At 50.8% G+C, this 19,424-nt stretch overlaps 1 protein-coding gene across 3 annotated transcripts in view; it reads left to right on the top strand.

Annotated features, from left to right (window-relative positions):
* The window catches only part of LOC120406479 (C-type lectin domain family 4 member K-like), a 150,434-nt gene extending 149,191 nt beyond the window's left edge, over positions 1–1,243 (top strand). For 2 of the 3 annotated variants that reach the window (XM_039541367.1, XM_039541366.1), the window contains one exon: positions 806–1,237. In XM_039541367.1, coding sequence (XP_039397301.1) covers positions 806–968 — 163 coding nt within the window. In that variant the 3' untranslated portion in view covers positions 969–1,237. Of the gene's footprint in view, positions 1–805 lie in introns of all 3 variants that reach the window. The other variant, XM_039541368.1, reaches the window with a different exon arrangement.
* Positions 1,244–19,424: the final 18,181 nt, after the last annotated feature.

The raw sequence follows: 19,424 nt of genomic DNA, 5'->3' as shown, positions 1-19,424 counted from the left end.
CCGGCACAGTGGGCCCGATCCTGAGGGAGGCCCCCGGGCGCTGCCACGACAGCAGTGAATCCCCTCAGGAATTTCTGCTAATGCCCCTTTGCTTAGAGCAGGAGCCTCAACACGGAGTGTGTGTTCAGTGCCCACTGAGACCCAGGGCCAGAGCCTCCCCTGGGGTAACTCGGCATTGACTTGAATGAACCACAGGGATTTACACCAGCTGAGGATCTGGCCCCAAGTCGACTCAGTGCAGCCAGGGGAGTCTGGAGTGAGCGGCAGGTTCCCGCTCTCCTTGGGATTGCGCTGCGCTCTCCCCTCGGTCAGGCTGGGCACGGGGAGGCTGTGGGGCCGGGGGCATGGCCGGAGCCAGCTGCAGTCGGTGCAGTGACCTCAGGGGGCTGTGGGCGAGGCCCATAAGCAGGGCCAGGGAGAAGTCAATGACTGGCCCCTGCTGCCCTCTCTTCCCGTTCCTGCGTTCCCATCCCGGGGGTGCCTGGGACGTGCTGTGCCACCTGCTCTGGTTCTGGGCACTGAGATCCGAGTTGCTGCTGCTCAGCATTTGGAGCCACACGCTGACTTTGGCTCTTTGCTGGCCTGTCAGGCACAGGGCAGGTGCTACCCCCGGCCGTTAGAAGCCCTTCGTTACCATGGCCACAAGAGCTGTGGAGAACTCTGAGGGGTGGCCGGGGGGTGCATCGCTTCACCGCGTCATTGCTGGGTGTCTTGGTCCCCTGCCAACAACAGAGTCCGCAGAGCAGAACTGAGCTCAGGAATTGGCTGTGGTTCTCCACTGAGACATTAACACTCTGATCCGCAGGTTCTGGGCGGAGAATGAGCCAAACAATCACGATCCGGAGAAAGATGGTGGAGAAGACTGTGTTCACACCGACCCAGAAAACCGGAATTTGTGGAATGATTACAACTGCACTGAGCCTTTCAGGTGGATTTGTAAGCAGGCCCATGGACAAGCTGGGCTGTGACATGCAGGTCCCAGCACCTCAGAAAGCCGCCTTAATTTCCAAGCTATGGAGCATGTTTTCCAGCCACCTGCCGATGAGAAGCCCTGCGCACTGGAGGGGGCCGCATGGGATGTGCATCGCAGGGACGCTTTGTCTTGGTGTGATATTTCTGGCTTTAGCAGCGATAGCTGCCCTTATGCCTCTCAGTGTGGCTGGCTCTGTAATTTGTATGTTTCCAGGTCTGTCACTGAATAAAATCCTTGGATCGTGGAGTTATTGTTTCACGATCACCCAATAAATAATGATTTTCTTGACTTCTGGTAGTCAGACCTGTTCATGATGACAACAGCACGTCTGTTATCAGCCTCTTTGATTATAATGTCAGGGTTATTTCTGAGGCTGTGGATGGCATTGCGTTCTGCACGACTTAGGTTATGAGGCAAGCAATGTTGGTTTTCCACAATTTCTGCCTGTGCATGTTGGCAGAAGCATTCTATGCATAGGTCCAGACTGTCATTGTGACCCTCAGGAGTCTACCAGAAGGAGGCTGCCAGACAACTCTCCAATACCAAATTCTACAAGCCACCTTCCTCAGATCCCACTGAGGAATATACTAAGAAACTGCACCATCTACTCAGGACACTCCCTACACTAACACCAGAACAAATCAACACACCCTTAAAGCCCTGACCGGGGTTATTCTATCTGCTACCCAAGATCCACAAACCTGGAAATCTTGGACGCCCCATCGTCTCGGGCATTGGCACTCTCACTGAAGGACTGTCTGGATATGTGGACTCTCTACTCAGACCCTATGCCACCAGCACTCCCAGCTATCTCCGTGACACCACTGATTTCCTGAGAAAACTACAATGCATCTGTGATCTCCCAGAAAACACCATCCTAGCCACCATGGATGTGGAGGCTCTCTACACAAACATCCCACACACAGATGGAATACAAGCTGTCAGGAACAGTGTCCCTGATGATGACACAGCACAACTGGTTGCTGAGCTCTGTGCCTTTATCCTCACACACAACTATTTCAAATTTGGTGACAATATGTACCTCCAGACCAGTGGCACCACTATGGGCACCCGCATGGCCCCACAATATGCCAACATTTTTATGGCTGACCTGGAACAACACTTCCTAAGCTCTCATCCACTCACGTCCCTTCTGTACCTACGCTACATTGACGACATCTTCATTATATGGACCCATGGGAAGGAGACTCTGGAAAAATTCCACTACGATTTCAACAGCTTCTGCCCCAACATCAACCTCAGCCTGGACCAATCTTCACGGGAGGTCCACTTCCAAGACACCACTATGCAAATAAGTGACGGTCACATTAACACCACCCTATACCTAAAACCCACCGACCGCTATGCCTACCTTCATGCCTCCAGCTTCCACTCTGGGCACACCACACGATCCATCGTCTACAGCAGGGGTCAGGAACCTTTCAGATGTGGTGTGCCGAATCTTCATTTATTCACTCTAGTTGAAGGTTTTGTGTGCCAGTAATACATTTTAACATTTTTAGATGGTCTATTTCTATAAGGGTAGGTCTACACTTACCGCGCGGGTCGACGCGGTGAGTTCGACTTCTCGGAGTTTGAACTATCATGTCTAATCTAGACGCGATAGTTCAAACTCCCCGCGCGCTCCGGTCGACTCCGGAACTCCACCACTGCAAACGGCGGTGGCGGAGTCGACCTTGGAGCCACGGACTTCGATCCCGCGGCGTCTGGACGGGTAAGTAGTTCGAACTAGGGTAGTTCGAGTTCAGCTACGCTATTCGCGTAGCTGAACTTGTGTACCCTAGTTCGACCCCCGCCCTTAGTGTAGACCAGGCCTTAGTCTATAATATATAACTAAACTATTGTTGCATGTAAAGTAAGCAAGGTTTTCAAAATGTCATTTAAAATTAAATTAAAATGCTGATCTTATGCCGCCAACCTGCTCATCTCGCTGCCAGCCTGGGGTTCTGTTCATCTAGGCCGGCAGCAGTCTGGAGCAGGGCCTGCATCTGGGACCCTAGACCTGGTGGGGTTCAGGGCAGAAATCTGGTGTGTGGGGGGGTGGGGTTCAGGGATCAAGGCAGAGGGCCGGGGCTGTGGGGGTGCAGGGCAGAAGGCTGAGTGTGTGGCAGGGGTCAGGGCAGAGGGCTTGGTGTGGGGGTGGGTTCAGGGCAGAGGGATGGGGGTGCAGGGCAGAAGGCTGGGTGTGTGTTGGGGTGGGGGGTTCAGGGCAGAGGGCTGAGGCATGTGAGGGGTCCAGGGCAGAAGGCTGTGGGGGGGGGTCAGGGCAGAGGGCTGGGGTGCTCGGCTCGTGGGGGTGCTCCCAGTCCCCTGCCCTGAGCAGCTCATGGCAGGGGGCTGGAAGGGATGTGCCCTGTTCCACCCCCTTCCCCCAGGCTGCGTCCCTATGGAGCTGTGTGCACCCTGCCGCTCTTCCCCCCCACCCTCGCTAGGGCCATCAGCTGATCGGCGCAGGGACGGGGGGGGCAGGAAAGCACCACGCTGGGGGAAGAAGCGGGGGAGGGGGAAGCTTGGCTGCCACAGAACCAAGCTTCTGCCTCCTGCCCCCGCTGGGGAGAGCGGTGGGTGGGGGGGCTGAGTGGGGCGGGGGGCCGGGACCATGGCAGGCAGCTGCGTGCCACTCAAGATCTGCTTGTGTGCCGTGTTCGGCACGTGTGCCGTGGGTTGCCGACCCCTGGTCTACAGCCAAGCACTGAGGTACAACCGTATCTGCTCCAACCCCTCAGACAGAGACCAGCACCTACAAGATCTTCACCAAACGTTCTCAAAACTACGATACCCGCACAAGGTGTCACGGACTCACAGATCGTGCCCACTCATGGCCCCGTGGGGTCCGGTTGGGGGGGCCCCTTTCAGTGCGACAGCCCTTCTCGGGGGGCCACTCGCTTTCGGGGTCAGGCCCCTCCACCTCCTGGAGCCGCATCTCTGAGCCTCAGCACGTCTGCCTCTGCCATGGGCCCCCCCAGGGAGTCCCCTCGCTCTGGGCCCCCCAGGGCCTCCTCACCCCCGAAGGGGTTGATGCCCCCACGCCCTGCTCTCTAGCCCAGAGCGACTCTCAGCCAGCGTAACAGAGGAGAGTTTATCGAGCGTTAAACACAGCATGGGAAACTCTCAGGGCCTCAGGCCTGGCCTCCCTCAGCCCAGCACATCCCAGTCCCCCTGCAGCCAGCGGGGCTCTGCCTGCTCCCCCTCTCCAGCCCCGAGCCCCCCTGCTTCCCAGCTGGGCATCCAATATCCCTGACCCCAACCCCCCTCTGTCCATTGTCTTCTCTCCAGGTAAACAGGGTCGTAAACAGAAAGGCCTGGATCTCCTCTCCTCTCTGCCCTCCTCTGGCTAGAACCGGCTGGTCAGGTCACCGGGGTCCTCTCTTCACAGCCCATTGTCCTCCCACTGGCCAGAACCGGCTGTGTCTCCTGAGCCGGGTCTCTGGATCACCAGGTCACTGGTCGCTGGGGTCTCCATCCTCCAGGCCATCGGCCGGGGTCCCAAGTCCCTCTCCGGTCCTCGGTAACAACAAACTCCCTCTCCCTTCTCCTCGTTAAACCAGTAACACCCGGGGACACTGAGTCCCACCCCCTGTGCATGCAAACCACTGGAAAACACAGAAAACCCCAAGAAAACCCCCCACTTTGTCACATCTCTCCCCCTTTCGTGGCTGAACGGAGCAGGGTTACTTAGTGACCTGGGGAAGTTCAGGGCCCCCGCCCTGTGATAAAGCAGCGGCTATAACATTGGCACCCCCCTTACATGAACCACCTCCACGTCGTACCCCTGGAGGAGCAGGCTCCATCTCAGCAGCTTGGCATTAGCCCCTTTCATTTGATGTAGCCACGTCAGGGGCGAATGGGCCGTGTACACGGTGAAGCGCCGCCCAAATAGATACGGCTGCAGTTTTTTGAGGGCCCACCCCATGGCCAGGCCTCCCTTCTCTACGGCCACGTAGTTCTGCTCCCGGGGCAGCAACTTCTTGCTCAGGTACACGACGGGGTGTCTCTCCCCCTTAGTATCAGTTTGCATCAGCACCGCCCACAGCCCGGTGTCCGAGGCGTCGCTGAACACCAGGAAGGGTTTGTTAAAATCCGGGTTTACCAGCACCAGGCCCTGGATAAGTGCCCCCTTCAGCGCTGTGGAAGCCAGTAAATAATTAACAAGGTTTTGAAGAGATCTTAATGAATGTTAGTTAGCATGAGTTAGGTTAACTGTGACCCTGGTGACGTGAGGAAGCAAGATAATGTAAGACAGAGTGAATTGTGTGAAAGTTATTACGACCTTGCAATGTGCAGTCTTGCAGTCTTGTTTTTCTAGTGAGATAGCTTATGTATAAACAAAATGTATTTGTTGTTTTTTTACTGTCTGTATTATTGCTAGAAATTGTCTGTAAAAGGTATAAAGGCTTGCTGTGATTGTTTGAGAGTTGAGAGACCTGTCCAGGACCCTGTGTCCTATGGCACTCTCTCCCTCCATGGTAATTACTGGAGAAATAATAAAGTATTTGATTTTGCTGCATCCAAACAAAAAGTGAGAACTGAGTTTTTCTTCGACAATTTGGGGGCTCGTCCGGGATGGCAACGCCCACGGACCCACAGACAACTACTACAGATCATTCCCTTTCGAACCCCATGGCGCCACATGAGAGGTATGAGACCTTTTGAAATCTCTATTGGGGTATCGGAGGAGGACTTTCCGTGAGGACGTCTGTCTCTCTGTTGGGCTCACGCCATCTGAACTTATTGACTGTGCAGCAGGATCAGATGCAAAGTGGTATTGGGGAGAGGCCCCAATAAGGTTAGTTTATAGCAGTACTGGGAACTGCTGAGTTGGCCAAGGAAATGCATAAGGTAATGCATAAGGTAATGCATAGGTAAATGCATTAGAATGCACCGGTGCTGAGGGGTTTTTACCTCCTCAAGAGGGGTTGTCATACCGCCTCATGGTATTGGTCCGGACCAGGTAAAGATGCATCATGGTTTAAAAAAAAAAAAAAAAAAGATAAAAAAGGTTGAAAAAGGGTTAAAAAAAAAAGACAGAAAAAGAAAAAGGAAGAAAAAGAGGCCTTGGTGTGTGTGTGTGTACACCAGTGTGAGTGGCTGTTACCGGGCTAGCCCAGTAACTAATGGATCTTTAGGAGATCCGACCCACGGTGGGCTGACTCAGCCTGGCATAGTCCGCGAGGAAGCTGCCTGGGTCTAGGAGTGTGTGAACCCATCTTCCCTCCCTTTCCTTGTGAGTCTCTCCTGTGTGAGTGGAAAATGGGTAAGGGACTGTCTAAATATTCCACCTTACCCCCTAAGGGTACCCCAGCATATTACATGTACGTACATTATGGTCCTAAAACCTGCAGGTATTTAAATGATTGGAATCTGTATACGCGTGAAAATTCATTTAAACAATGCCCATTAGAAGGTACCTTCAATCTAGATAAGATCATATATCTCAGTGGAGCTTTAATCACAAAGAAAACCTCTGTTACAGTGTGAGCAATTTGTCTAGGAACGGGTTAATTTGAAATTCGGCTTAGTCCTGAGATAAAGGAGAAGTTGTTTTGTGTTCAAGGTCAGGAATTAGTACGGACTATGCTAAGTGCTAAGTAACTGCTTCAGCCCCAGCTGGTTGTGGAAAATAAAAAAGGCAAAAAGCAGTATAAGTTACAAAACTGAGATTGCATTTGCAAAGCTTAACGGTTCAGTGAGATCCAACAGTTTTTGCAACCCTGAAGCCGGACAGGCAGCTGACCTGAACTGGAATCTCTGAAAGAGACGCAGGAGATTCCAGGGTGTAAAAGAACAGCCATCCCAAGAGTGGCAGCATGTTGGAAATGCTGGACAAGCTGTATACAGGATAATCTCCCGTCCACCTATTTCCCTTCTCTGAACATTATACACAGACATGCCAGTCTGGATATGTGTAAGTATTAAAGTGGCTTAAGGCTTGGGGCATTCATATTTTTCCCGAGTGATGTGGGAGCATTCCCAACACTCTCCATTGTTGTTTTATTATTTTTAATGAAGCTTTAAAATTTGATTGTATGCTCTGTCAGTTTGATCACCTGACATGAGGGATAAATTAGTAACAGGAATTTGTCACAGTTTGGTGAGCAATTAAGAATGGGGGGCATTGCAGAATTTACACCATCTATCTGTTTTACCCTTGTTAGTTTATGTTTGCTTTGTTTGGTACTGTTGGTGTTAGGTGTTAAGAATAGCATGATTATAGGTGAGCTTTAATAGAATAAGGAAACACTATTTGGTTTTGGTGCACTATTTAGCTTTGGCTCTGTTTTGTTTAACCGGTTACTGATGTTTTTCTGCTCTGTTCATTTGGGCGTTAGGTGTGTGAGCGGAACTGAACTTCTCGTTCGTAATTCCTCAGGGTGGAAGCCATGTGTGCGATGAAGCTCTGGGGTTGTCCTGAAATTTTACAGTCCCGCCCCCCCCATAGCGGACAATATAATAGAAGTAGAAAAATTTGGCTTAGACTGTAATTTTCTTTGCTTTTTGTGTAATTTTCTTTTCTGTTTAAGTGTCAGCAGACAAATGGGTGGGTCTCTGGGTAGACCCCCAAAGGGGTTTGGATTATGTGTTAAGTGAATGGCCATGTATTTTTGCCCAGGTGGCAAGCCTTACTAGGAAGGACTCAGGTAGTCTTGTGAGTAGAAATGTTTTGGGGACAAGACCAGAAGGGTGGGGGCTAGTTGCGTAGCCCACCCTCCTAGCTAAGAACTGGTTGTGGAACAAGCTAGTGTCCATGGACGGGACGATTCAGCGAGGAAAAAAGGATCGGGCCCAAGCGGGAGGGCAACAGACAGAGAGATTTGGAAACTTTTGAGGGTGTAGTGGAAAGAAGGAGTAAGTGAATATAAGCGTGAGGATTTCACATACTCAGGAGGATATTTGGAATGGTAATTTGCATTGGTAAAGTGGCTGTTGGAAGGAGAAAGCAATTGATTTTTAAGGGAAAATGAAAAATTGACTCTGTGTTTGCTGGGGGGAACAGCACTTGAACTTTGTGAAAAAGCTGAAGAGAACAGTTTTTTGGTGTCTTTGACATATTTGTGAATGAATTCAGGCAAAGAAATTATTAGATTGCACTCATTTGGCTATGAACAATTTTGTTAAATCAGTTGAAGAATGTATACAGTGCTATGTAATGACATTGTATTAGGCCCTACAGGCACTATAAGTGGTGATGTTTTCTTTCAGTGTTTAAAAGCAGGAGTTAAAAGAAATAAAAACCAAGCCGGAGAGCATCTGTGTTAATGCAAATTAACTAACTGATAAGGTAGAGGCCGCTGAACCAGGGCTGTCTAAGAAGCACATACAGGAAAATATGGGGTAATTCCTCTGTTTTGCCTAGAATCAACAAGAGTATTTGTATATTTTAAGTATTTAACTGCCCCGAAGGGGTGGACCTCTGTTTTTGTCTTTCAGATAATCAAAGAACATTAATGCCAGCTACACAGCATTCAACATACTATGATTTACTGGCAGTCACAATTATGTTGTGTATTCTATGTTCTGTTTTGTGGTGTTTTGCCAAAGAATTGTTGTGTTTAATATTTTCATGAGATGGTCTGATTTGACATCAAGCAAAAATGTTGCATTGCAATGCAGATACTTGTTTTGTTCAACTTAGAGTAGAAAGTGTTTAGTTATATCAGAAAAATGTGATATACTAAAGTCTAATACATTTTCTTCAGTAAGGGAAAGAAACTACATTGGCCAAATCTTTTAATTGAGAATTGTTGTTAAAATTTGCATACTGACAGTCTTTGGAAGCAAGGACATGAAAAGTTAACCCACTCCCCATATTGTACGAGGGATCCTTCTGGCTACCTCAGACTTTAGCCAGAGGGCTGGGGATGGTGGATAGCTATTGGACTAGAAGTTATATTAAGTGAACTTCTCAAAGTGGGTGTGCTTGTCCTGGCTTGTTCTTCCAAAGTTCTGTAATAAGGTTATTTTGGTGAAAGGGTATGTGTGGCATACATTGAATGATAATACATCTGTACTGTATAACAGTACTGTTTATGTGTTCATGGTATGAAAAAGGTGTATAATTGAAGAGTAAAAGTTTCCTTTGTAGGTTAAATGAAGAAAAAAAAAAAAAGCCAAGTAGAGAATGGCTAACATGCGCTGGCCCCAGTCAAGGACACCGCTTGGCTGCTTACCAAGGGAAGGGAGGGGGGGAATGGTTGCTACAGTTACACGAGATTGGTGTGCAGCGGCCAGCCCACTCTCCTCCTTGGGGACCTTTTGTAAATATTCAGATTGATTTTATTTCGATGTCTACATGTTGTGGTTATGGATATGTATTTGTTTTAGTTAATGTATTTACCAATTGGGTTAAAGCTTTTCCCTGCAGGAAAGCAGGTGTCAGGACTGTTGTGACATTTTGCTTGAAGATTTTGTGCCACGTTTTGCCATCCCTGTGGGTATCAACAGTGATCGTGGAATTCATTTTTACTGGACCGATTGTGAAGGAGTTATGTGCAACTCACTGCCCTCACCACCCACAGTTAGGACAGTGGAACGCCAGAACGGGATTTTACAGAATAAACTGGCCCAGATTTGTGCTGAAACGAACTTAAGGTGGCCAGATGCCCTTCTTTTGGCACTGAGGTGTATGAGAACCATTCCCAATCGAACGACTGGACTCAGCCCTCATGAAATTTGACAGGACACCCCATGTTGACTACTAACTGCACCCCCGCTAACCCCAGCTCCGATGGACATTCATTTGCTGGATAACATAATGCTTAAATATTGTCAGGCACTAATGAAATGTGTTAAGTCTTTTTATACACAGGTGATGGAAGCACTACCAAAGGATCCTGTGCAACCTTGCCACTCGTTGGAACCAGGAGCCTGGGTCTACATAAAGATCCATCAGCGAAAGACTGCCTTGGCTCCATGCTGGAAAGGCCCTTTCCCAGTCCTGCTGACTACCGACACCGCTGTGAAGTGCCACAAACTGACTGCTTGGACCCAGGATTCTCACTGCAAAAAAAAAAGACCCCTCCACATCAGAAGAATTTTCCTATTGATGATTAGCCTATTCTTTCTTCTAGTTCTACTGTACTTCTGGACAGCAGGGAAAAAGCTCCCTTGACCACTGACAGACCAACTGTGCCTTTAGACTTTTCTAGAAAAGAGCACAGCTATTACAGGGTGATATGTGCTGGAAACCTCTCCCCTGTAGGATGCTAAACCTCGATTGTTTTGGGAAAGAAGAAGACACACTCACTCCACTGACATTGCCAAAGTCCAGGAATTCCTGACTGAAAAGGACACTGAGAACTGACCCTGGTGAAGAAACAAAGAATTACATACTGGCAGGAAGAACTTTGTGGGACCCATGCTTGGGACTGTGGTATTAATTGGATTTTGGGGTTTATTCTACAGGCTGCCCTGTGTTCTGGATAAATCCTTCAGTATGTATTGCCCTCCCTAATTGGATTTTACCTGACATTGCCCTTATCCAGTTTTCTACATACCCAGATTGCTCACAAGGGGCTACCATTAGATTAGCACAACAACAAGGCCTGGGTTATTTCCTCTGGACAAAAAGGGAATTGACCAGATCCCTGTGGGCTGGGTTATTTCATCTGGCCGATAGTGTAGTAGCCATTGGGACTACTCTTCCAGGCCAAGAACGTGATAAGAAATTGGGGCAACTAGAAAAGGCCACTAGTCTTATTTTTGAAGCTCAGCTATCTTCAGTACAGGCTGGAGTTGCTGAGTTACATGTAATTTCCACCCTTAGTTCTATGACCCAGAAATTACTGACAGAGATGGTATTGCATATCACTGAGGCTGGGAAGGTATTGCAGTGGGATCTGGACCAGACTTGGCCCACTGCCCTTCCAGACACGTCAGGAGTACCATCTGATCTGTGGTCATGAAGACATACTTGGACACTTTCTGGATGGAAGTGTGGACATTCACAGTGCTCCTTCCAAGCATATGGACCGGTTAGGGTGGGTGTGGGCTCCCACATACTGAATCCTGCTGGGTCCATGGGGAGGATGCTTGTGGGACTGTAATTGTTTACCGAGACATCTGGGGAAATTAGACCACCTGGTATCTCCAACTGATTTCTAGACAGTACCCCTGGAATGACACCTGACATTTTGGATAAGAATAGAGAGTCAATGGACATTTTGGCCGTTAGAACCACCACAGCTCAGTGTATCTATAAACTGAAGCTAGGGGAAGTTATCACTGTTTATGACAATATTTGTTGAGAGGGTGGAGGTCAAGGAACTACCCTGACGGGACACCCACTTTTTCAAGCTAATGATAGCTGTGTGTGCGTTAATGACACCACTTTACAAGATATACATATTGATCTTACCACTGCTGCAGGCAATTATATCATTTACTGGCCTGCAGATAGAATGCAGATAGAATATTGTAAGTAGCTCTTAGATTTTAGGTATATTTTGATTGGACTAGAATCGTGATTGATTAGTTTCAAAATTTGCTTTCATTGTTACCAAAGGTTCAAAGAATCTCTGAATTGCAAGGGCAAATTCCCATGCTTTAGAATATATATCAAGATGGAAGGAATGCCTATCATACAGCTTATGGAGTGTTTACTTTATGTACTAGGTATGATGTTTTGTGCTTTGTGTTCGCAATTGTACAACAGCCCCATTATATTATTCCTATGGGATTGTTATTGTTTGTAATGTTGTTAGTTAATTTAGGATTATATTGTTGTTGTTGTTGTTGTAAATAACGTAAGAATAGCAATACCTTTCATGTTCATTCTAATCATGCATTGTCATTACATCCCATGAAAACCCTAAGATTGACATATTTGCTGTAGAATCTGATATCCATGGTTTGATGCAAATTGGGATTTGAAATGTTTGTTGTACTAGAAGTACAAAAGGGGGGAGTGTGGAAGCCAGTAAATAATTAACAAGGTTTTGAAGAGATCTTAATGAATGTTAGTTAGCATGAGTTAGGTTAACTGTGACCCTGGTGACGTGAGGAAGCAAGATAATGTAAGACAGAGTGAATTGTGTGAAAGTTATTACGACCTTGCAATGTGCAGTCTTGCAGTCTTGTTTTTCTAGTGAGATAGGAGGAAAGCTTATGTATAAACAATATGTATTTGTTGTTTTTTACTGTCTGTATTATTGCTAGAAATTGTCTGTAAAAGGTATAAAGGCTTGCTGTGATTGTTTGAGAGTTGAGAGACCTGTCCAGGACCCTGTGTCCTATGGCACTCTCTCCCTCCATGGTAATTACTGGAGAAATAATAAAGTATTTGATTTTGCTGCATCCAAACAAAAAGTGAGAACTGAGTTTTTCTTCAACAGCGCACAGAGAGCCCCCTGGTGCTGCTCGGTCCAGACCATCTTGTCTGGCTTCCCCTGGCCACGCCCATGAGCTCCACGAGCTTTTCCTGGAAAGCCAGTACATACTTCACCACTGATTCCCCGTTGGGAGAGGCCTTTCCCTCCCACTTGGCCCTCATCAAGTCCAGGGGTCCCCTCACCTTCCTCCCATACAGCAACTCGAACGGGGAGAACCTTGTGGATTCCTGGGGCACTTCCCTATATGCGAACAGCAGGTGGAGCAAATACTTATCCCAGTCCTGTGGATGCTGGTCCATAAAGGTTTTCAGCATCCTCTTTAGGGTCCCATTGAATCTCTCCACCAGCCCGTTGGACTGAGGGTGGTAGGCTGAGGCCCAGGTGTGTCGGACCCCACACTTCTCCCACAAGCACTGGAGCAGGGTTGACATGAAGTTAGACCCTTGGTCTGTAAGGACCTCCTTGGGGAACCCCACTCTGCTGCAGTTGGTCAGCTGTGCGTCTGCCTCGATAGATGACAAGGCCACCGCCTCGGGGTAGCGCGTAGCGAAATCCACTACCACCAGGATGTATTTCTTCCCTGCCCGGGTCACCCTGCTGAGGGGCCCCGCTATGTCCATGGCCACCTTCTGGAAAGGCTCCTCTATGATGGGCAAAGGCCTCAGTGGTGATTTACCTTTGGCCCGGGCCTTCCCCACCCTCTGGCAGGGGTCACAGGCCCTGCAATACTGTCGGACAGCGTCAAAGACCCCAGGCCAGTAAAAGTGGTGCAGCAGCCTTTGCCTGGTGTGCTGGATGCCGATACCCTGACAGGGGAATTTCGTGGGCCAAGTACAACAGTTTGCGGTGGTGCCTCTGGGGAACCACCAACTGCTTCCCACCTTTCCAAGATTCAGTTTGCCCTGAACCAGCCCATTCCCGGTACAGGAATCCCTTCTCCCACAAGAATTGCTCCCAGCGGCCCTCCCCACTGGAACCCTGCACCGCCGTGGCCCGCCAGGGCCCTCAGTTTCTCCAAGGAGGGATCCACCTGCAGCTCCATTTGGAATTCAGCTGCTGGGTCTGAGGATACAGCCCTGGCTGGTGGTGCCTCAGTTTCCCCACCTTGGGACGGAGGCTCCAGCCCAGCCCTGTTGAGCCCTGCCCTCGGCGCTTCGGGCCCCCCACTCTGGAGGTCCCGCGATCCTCGCTGGCTCTGGCTCCGGGTAAGGACCAGGGCGCTGTGAGTGCCATCCGGCCAGTTCTCCAAGTCATTACCCACTAGCACCTCGGTAGGCAGATGATCGTGCACCCTGACCTCTTTTGGTCCCTCCTTAGCCCCCCATTTCAGGTGTATACTTGCTATAGGCACCTTGACGGGGAGCCTGAACACTCCCCTCAGGGTCATGTAGGCATCGGGCACTAGCTGGTCTGGGTCCACCCCCTCGGACCGCGCCAGTGTCACCTCCGCGCCCATGTCCCAGAACCCCGGATGCTCCTTCCCCCCACCTCAATGGGGATGATGTGGCGATTGTCCCCCGGGGCCTGTCCCACGCTCACCCAGTGGATGGAGTACGGCCGCTCTGGACCTGGGGCCCTGCCTTCCCCTGCTGGCCTGGCCTGGCCTGGCAGTCCCCTCCCCCTGACACAGCCCTCTCGACTGCAGCTCCCTGGCCCGGCAGTGCCCCCTCTCGGTGGGCTTCCACCCAGTTAACACCCCACGGGTTCTGCTTGGCTGCCATCTCCTTCATCTTCAGGCACCGTTTGGCCACAGTAATTACACTTCAGGTCCCTCAAGTCCCATGCGGGGGGTCGGCCCACCCCAGCATTCCCAGACACCCCTAAGCTGGGCTTCCTGGAGTCCCACCTTTGAGAGGTCTCTGGGTGACTCCCCTTCTGAATCCCTGATGTGGGTCTTCCTCCTGCCCCCAATCTGCTGTCCACAAACTTATCTGCCAGTGCCCCTGCACTGTGCAGATCCTTGGGCTTCCAGTCCACTAGCCACATCTTAAGGTCTGGAGGGCAGATGTCATCCAGCTGCTCCAACCCCACCAGGTTATACACATCCTCTGCAGTGGTGGCCCCTGCGCCCTTCCCCCACTTGCGGAGATATTAAAGGTAATAATTGGAGACATACCAATCTCCTAGAACTGGAAGGGACCTTGAAAGGTCATGGAGTCCAGCCGCCTGCCTTCACTAGCAGGACCAATTTTTGCCCCAGATCCCTAAGTGGCCTCCTCAAGGATTGAACTCACAACCCTGGGTTTAGAAGGCCAATGCTCAAACCACTGAGCTATGCCTCCCCCACAGTAGGTTGGCAACCTCCTTGTAAGTGACCCCTGAGGTCTTGCGTACACCCCAGAATCGTTCCTGTACACCTCGGGGGGCAGCTCAAACATCAGCAGCAAAGCATGTTTGAACAGGTCACACTCCCCCGTCTCAACACCCTCCACTTGGCTGAACGCCTCTATGGCCTTGGGACCCAGCAGGGCCGGGTCACCAGGTCACTGGTCGCTGGGGTCTCCATACTCCAGGCCATCGGCCGGGGTCCCGAGTCCCTCTCCGGTCCTCTGTAACAACAAACTCCCTCTCCCCTTACCTCGTTAAACCAGTAACACCCGGGGACACTGAGTCCCAACCCCCATGCATGCAAACCACTGGAAAACACAGAAAACCCCAAGAAAACCCCCACTTCGTCACATGAGGAAATAAGGAAAAAGATCAACAGAGCCAGACGTGTACCCAGAAGTCTCTTACTGCAAGACAAGCCCCAGAAAGAAACCAACAGAACTCCACTGGCCACCACATATAGTCCCCAGATAAAACCTCTCCAACACAGCATCAGTGATCCACAACCCATCCTGGACAACAATCCCTCGCTTTCACAGGCCTTGGGAGGCAGGCCAGTCCTCGCCCACAGACAACCTCCAACCTGGAGCATATCTACACCAGCGACACCCTCACAGGACCTAACCAGATCAGCCACACCATCACCAGTTCGTTCACCTGCACATCCACCAATGTAATATACGCCATCATGTGCCAGCAATGCCCCTCTGCTATGTACATCGGCCAAACTGGACAGTCCCTACGGAAAAGGATAAATGAACATAAGTCAGATATCAGGAATGGCAATATACAAAAACCTGTAGGAGAACACTTCAACCTCCCTGGCCACACAATATCAGATTTAAAGGTAGCCATCCTGCAGCAAAAAAACTTCAGGACCAGACTTCAAAGAGAAACTGCTGAGCTTCAGTTCATCTGCAAATTTGACACCATCAGCTCAGAATTGAACAAAGACTGTGAAGGGCTAGCCAACTACAAAAGCAGTTTCTGCTCCCTTGGTGTTCTCACCTCAACTGCTAGAAGAGGACCTCACCCTCCCTGGTTGAACTAACAACCTCGTTATTGCCTCTCTGGAAATTTCCATTACATGTGTCTGACAAAGTGGGTATTCACCCATGAAAGCTCATGCTCCAATACATCTGTTAGTCTATAAGGTGCCACAGAACTCTTTGCTGCTTTTACAGATCCAGACTAACACGGCTACCCCTCTGATACTATATCATTAAAGTTTTTCCAGAGGTCTATCCCTATCCAGATAGAATCTGGGAGTGGGGGGGGGGCTGTAGCAGACCCCAAGCACTATCTCAGGGGAGCCTCTGGTAGCTTTCTTCCCCAAAGTGATTTTGACTCAAACAGTCTCTCATTTATCCATTGTAGCACTTTTAATCTCTTTACAGTCAGTCTATCTCCTCATCAATATACAACACTATTGCACCACTTTCACCTTCATTTCTGTCTTTCCTGAGCAGCACATACTCTCCATTGTCTGTACTCCAGTCCTGGCTACTATTCCACCATGTTTCTGTTATCCCTGTAACATCTGGTTTCACTTCCTGCACCAGTTCCTCCATTTTGTCCCCCAGGCTTCTTGCATTGGTGTATAGACACCTTAGTTGTTTCCGCTCGGAATTGACAAGGCTCCTCACGCGATTAGGCACAGTCATGCTACTGCCAGTATCACCTACTACTTGAGTGTTGGCATCATTGGTTTGGGAACTGTCTTTCCTCTTGATGTCCATTCTCCTTCCCTCTGCTATTCCTTTCTCCGTTCTCATCTAGGGACAGGTAGAATCCATGTGAAGATCACCTGAGCCTCCATTTCTTTAACTGTCTTCCCCAGCCAGGCATCATCTCCTTTGATCCATTCCAGCAAGAATCTAGCAGTATCGTTTGTTCCCATGTGAAGGACAATCAGTGGATTCCTTCCTGCTCCCATTAGGATCCTCTTCAGCCTCAGGTTCACATCCCATAACTTAGCTCCCGGCAGACAGCTCACCCTTCTGTTCCCTGGATCAGCTCTGCTGCCAGGCCTGTCCATTCTTCTTAGTAAGGAGTCACCAATCACGTAGACCTGCCTCTTCCTCGTGTTGGTGCCATTCTCCAGCCTTCCTCCTGTTCCTTCTGAATGCAAGTCCTCTTGTCTTTTGTTCTCCCTTGCGATCTACTGCAAATCATCCTCTGTCCTCCTGGGGCTCCGAACTCTGGGTATGTACATTGACTCTTCCCCTCTTCTTGTAGGACTAGCTGCTCTTCTCTTCTCCCTGGCCCTCCCACCTTTTGCTGCTCCCTGCTGCAACCTTCTTCACTTTCCAACTCAGCAAACCTGTTCCTGAGCTCTATTTCTCTTTCACTAGCTGGTCTTTTCCTCTGCCCGGTTCTCATCATCACGTTTCCACTGGCCACTTTACTCACCCAGCAGTCTCCCCTCCACGTTCTCCAGTCCAGCTTGGATCTGCCAGTCCTGAGTTCTTCCTTCAGCCTCCTCTCGACGTCCCTCCATCATCTGCTCGAATCCCCTTCAAAACTCAACCATAGTTTCCACCTGCATCTCCAAACCTCGGCTCTTCTCTTCCATCAGCTCTTTCAGGCGGCGCTTCATACAAACAAGCTCTTTTCAGGTGCCTGCTCCAGGAACATGTACATCCCGCAGCTTCCACATCTGGTCATCTGGTCACTGTCTCTTCCATTGCTTGGGTCATTACCACTGCTGCCTCTGTATCTGTCACACCCTTCCTGCCTAAGCGCCTGCCAAGGAGAAGGGAAACCCCACACCACACAAAAACAGAACGCCACCGCCCCCCACCCCAAACTCTCCTTACAATCCCGCACGCTAACTCCCCTGTTCCCAGTTGTTTGCTGGCTTCTTTCCCACAGCTTGGCTGCCTTTGTAGGTCCCCTAACCAGGGAAGCCGCTCGCCCGATCTGATGTGATCACAGGCTCTGCATCTCTCAGCGCACGGCCCGTACCAGCCTCTGCAAACTGAACACGCAAACCAGCAAACTCTCCAGAACCCCCTCGCCAGAGGCGACGCATAGGGGGTGTGTGCAGGGTGAAGCGCCCCCCAGATTTCTGCTTGGCATGCTGGGGGGTGGGAGGAAGAGGGGCTGTGTCCTTCTCCCGCTGACGCTGACCCCCGGCACGCTTGGCCCCATCCCTGACAGCCGGGCCCAGGTAGGGAGTGGAGGGGGCAGGACCAGCCACTTCTCATGTTGGCCGCTCAGGGTCTCTGCTCTGTGCAGCACAGCGGCTGCCTGAGAGAGCCTGGTGGGAAGGTGGCAGGGGCTACCCCCATCAAGGTCAGGCTGCCAGGGACAGGGGTCAAGCAAGCTGGAGTCCCCTGACCCCCTGGCACGTTTAAAGCTCACTCAGACCCTGTCCCCAGAAGCGGGGCCCTGGTGGGGGTGACCCAGTGCCGCACCCCCTGCTGGACTTTCAGGCAGCTGCTGCACTGCTCTGAGCTGCCAGGGAGAGCGGCTGAATGTGCTGGGGGGAGGCGCGGCGGGAGAAGGACAGAGCCCCCCGCAGGTAACTCTGGCAGGGCGGGGAGTGCATGGTGGCCCTGGGCTGGGCGCGGGGATTGCTGGGCAGAGGAGACACGTGGGGCGGTCACGTGTCCTCCCCTTTAGATTATGGCCCCCCAGCACGGGGAGGCACCAGTCGTCTTTGCCACTCACTGCCACTAAGGAACAGGGGCTTGTCTCCCCTCTCCTCCAAGAGCTCTCCACTCCAGCTCCCTGCTTTCAGCTGTTCGCTGGCTCCAGGGCAGGGACTCTTTGGCAGAGCATGCAATTAAACCCAGCCGTCTGAGCCCCCAGACAAGTGTCCGAACCACTGGGCCGTCCGGTTTCTCTGTAGGGCATTTCAATGGTGCCATGAGGACACTTGGGGCTGAGGCTCGCACTGGTGATATGTGGTCAGGACCAGACCCAGCGTGACCCTCTGAGCGCAGGTTGAGCATGTGGGGCTGCCACATGTGATCTGAAGTCCCTGAGGTGATGCTCAGGCAGGATGAAGTTCACCCAGACCATCCCTGACAGGTGGTTGTCTAACCTGTCCTTAAAAACCTCCCGTGATGGGGGTTCCACAGCCTCCCCCGGTGACCTGTGCCAGTGCTGGACCATCGTTAGACTTAGAAAGTTTGTGCTAGTATCAAACCAGCAGGGCAAGATCTTACAGCTCCATTCGAACTCCCTGGAGTAGGAGATTTATTTGGAGGGACAGACTGGAAACACGGTCGATATTCTGTTGAAATGTGGGGGTGCCCCTCCCCTCCAGTCGAGCCAGCTGGCCTGTATGGAAGTTGGCAAACGTTGGGCTTGGAGCTGCAGTTGAACTTACATAGAAGCGTCACAGCAAGGAGGGACGTGGCCAGGGCCAGACCCAGGAGGAGAAGGACAGCAGTGACGATGATGCCCCGCACCCTGTGCCGCCAAGGGACCGATGTCTCGGGAGGGTTTCCTTGAAGGAGAAGAAGAAACGTATCCATGGAAAGTTACAGCTCAAATGCCACTGAATGAGGAAACCACCCCTGAAATCCAATACCTGCTCAGCCTCCTATTCCCTGAGTGTGGTTAACAGCAACAGCGGAATGAGGCCAAATAAGGTCAGAACCGACCTGAACTCGAATGTGAAAAGCGACCCTCCCTAAATCAGGAGTGACTCTAGTGCCAGGCATGTGTCCTGTGAGAGAGATCTGGGAGCAGGATTTCCCCCCTGCCTAAGCATTTCTTGAGAGGGACGTTTAGGGCTTGTAAAGACCAGGTCCAAAGGAGTG

The sequence above is a fragment of the Mauremys reevesii genome, linkage group 5 (assembly GCF_016161935.1).
Source record: "Mauremys reevesii isolate NIE-2019 linkage group 5, ASM1616193v1, whole genome shotgun sequence".
Lineage (NCBI taxonomy): Eukaryota > Metazoa > Chordata > Testudines > Geoemydidae > Mauremys > Mauremys reevesii.
Note: the sequence above shows the minus strand (reverse complement) of the source record. Positions and strands in the feature narration are given on the sequence as shown.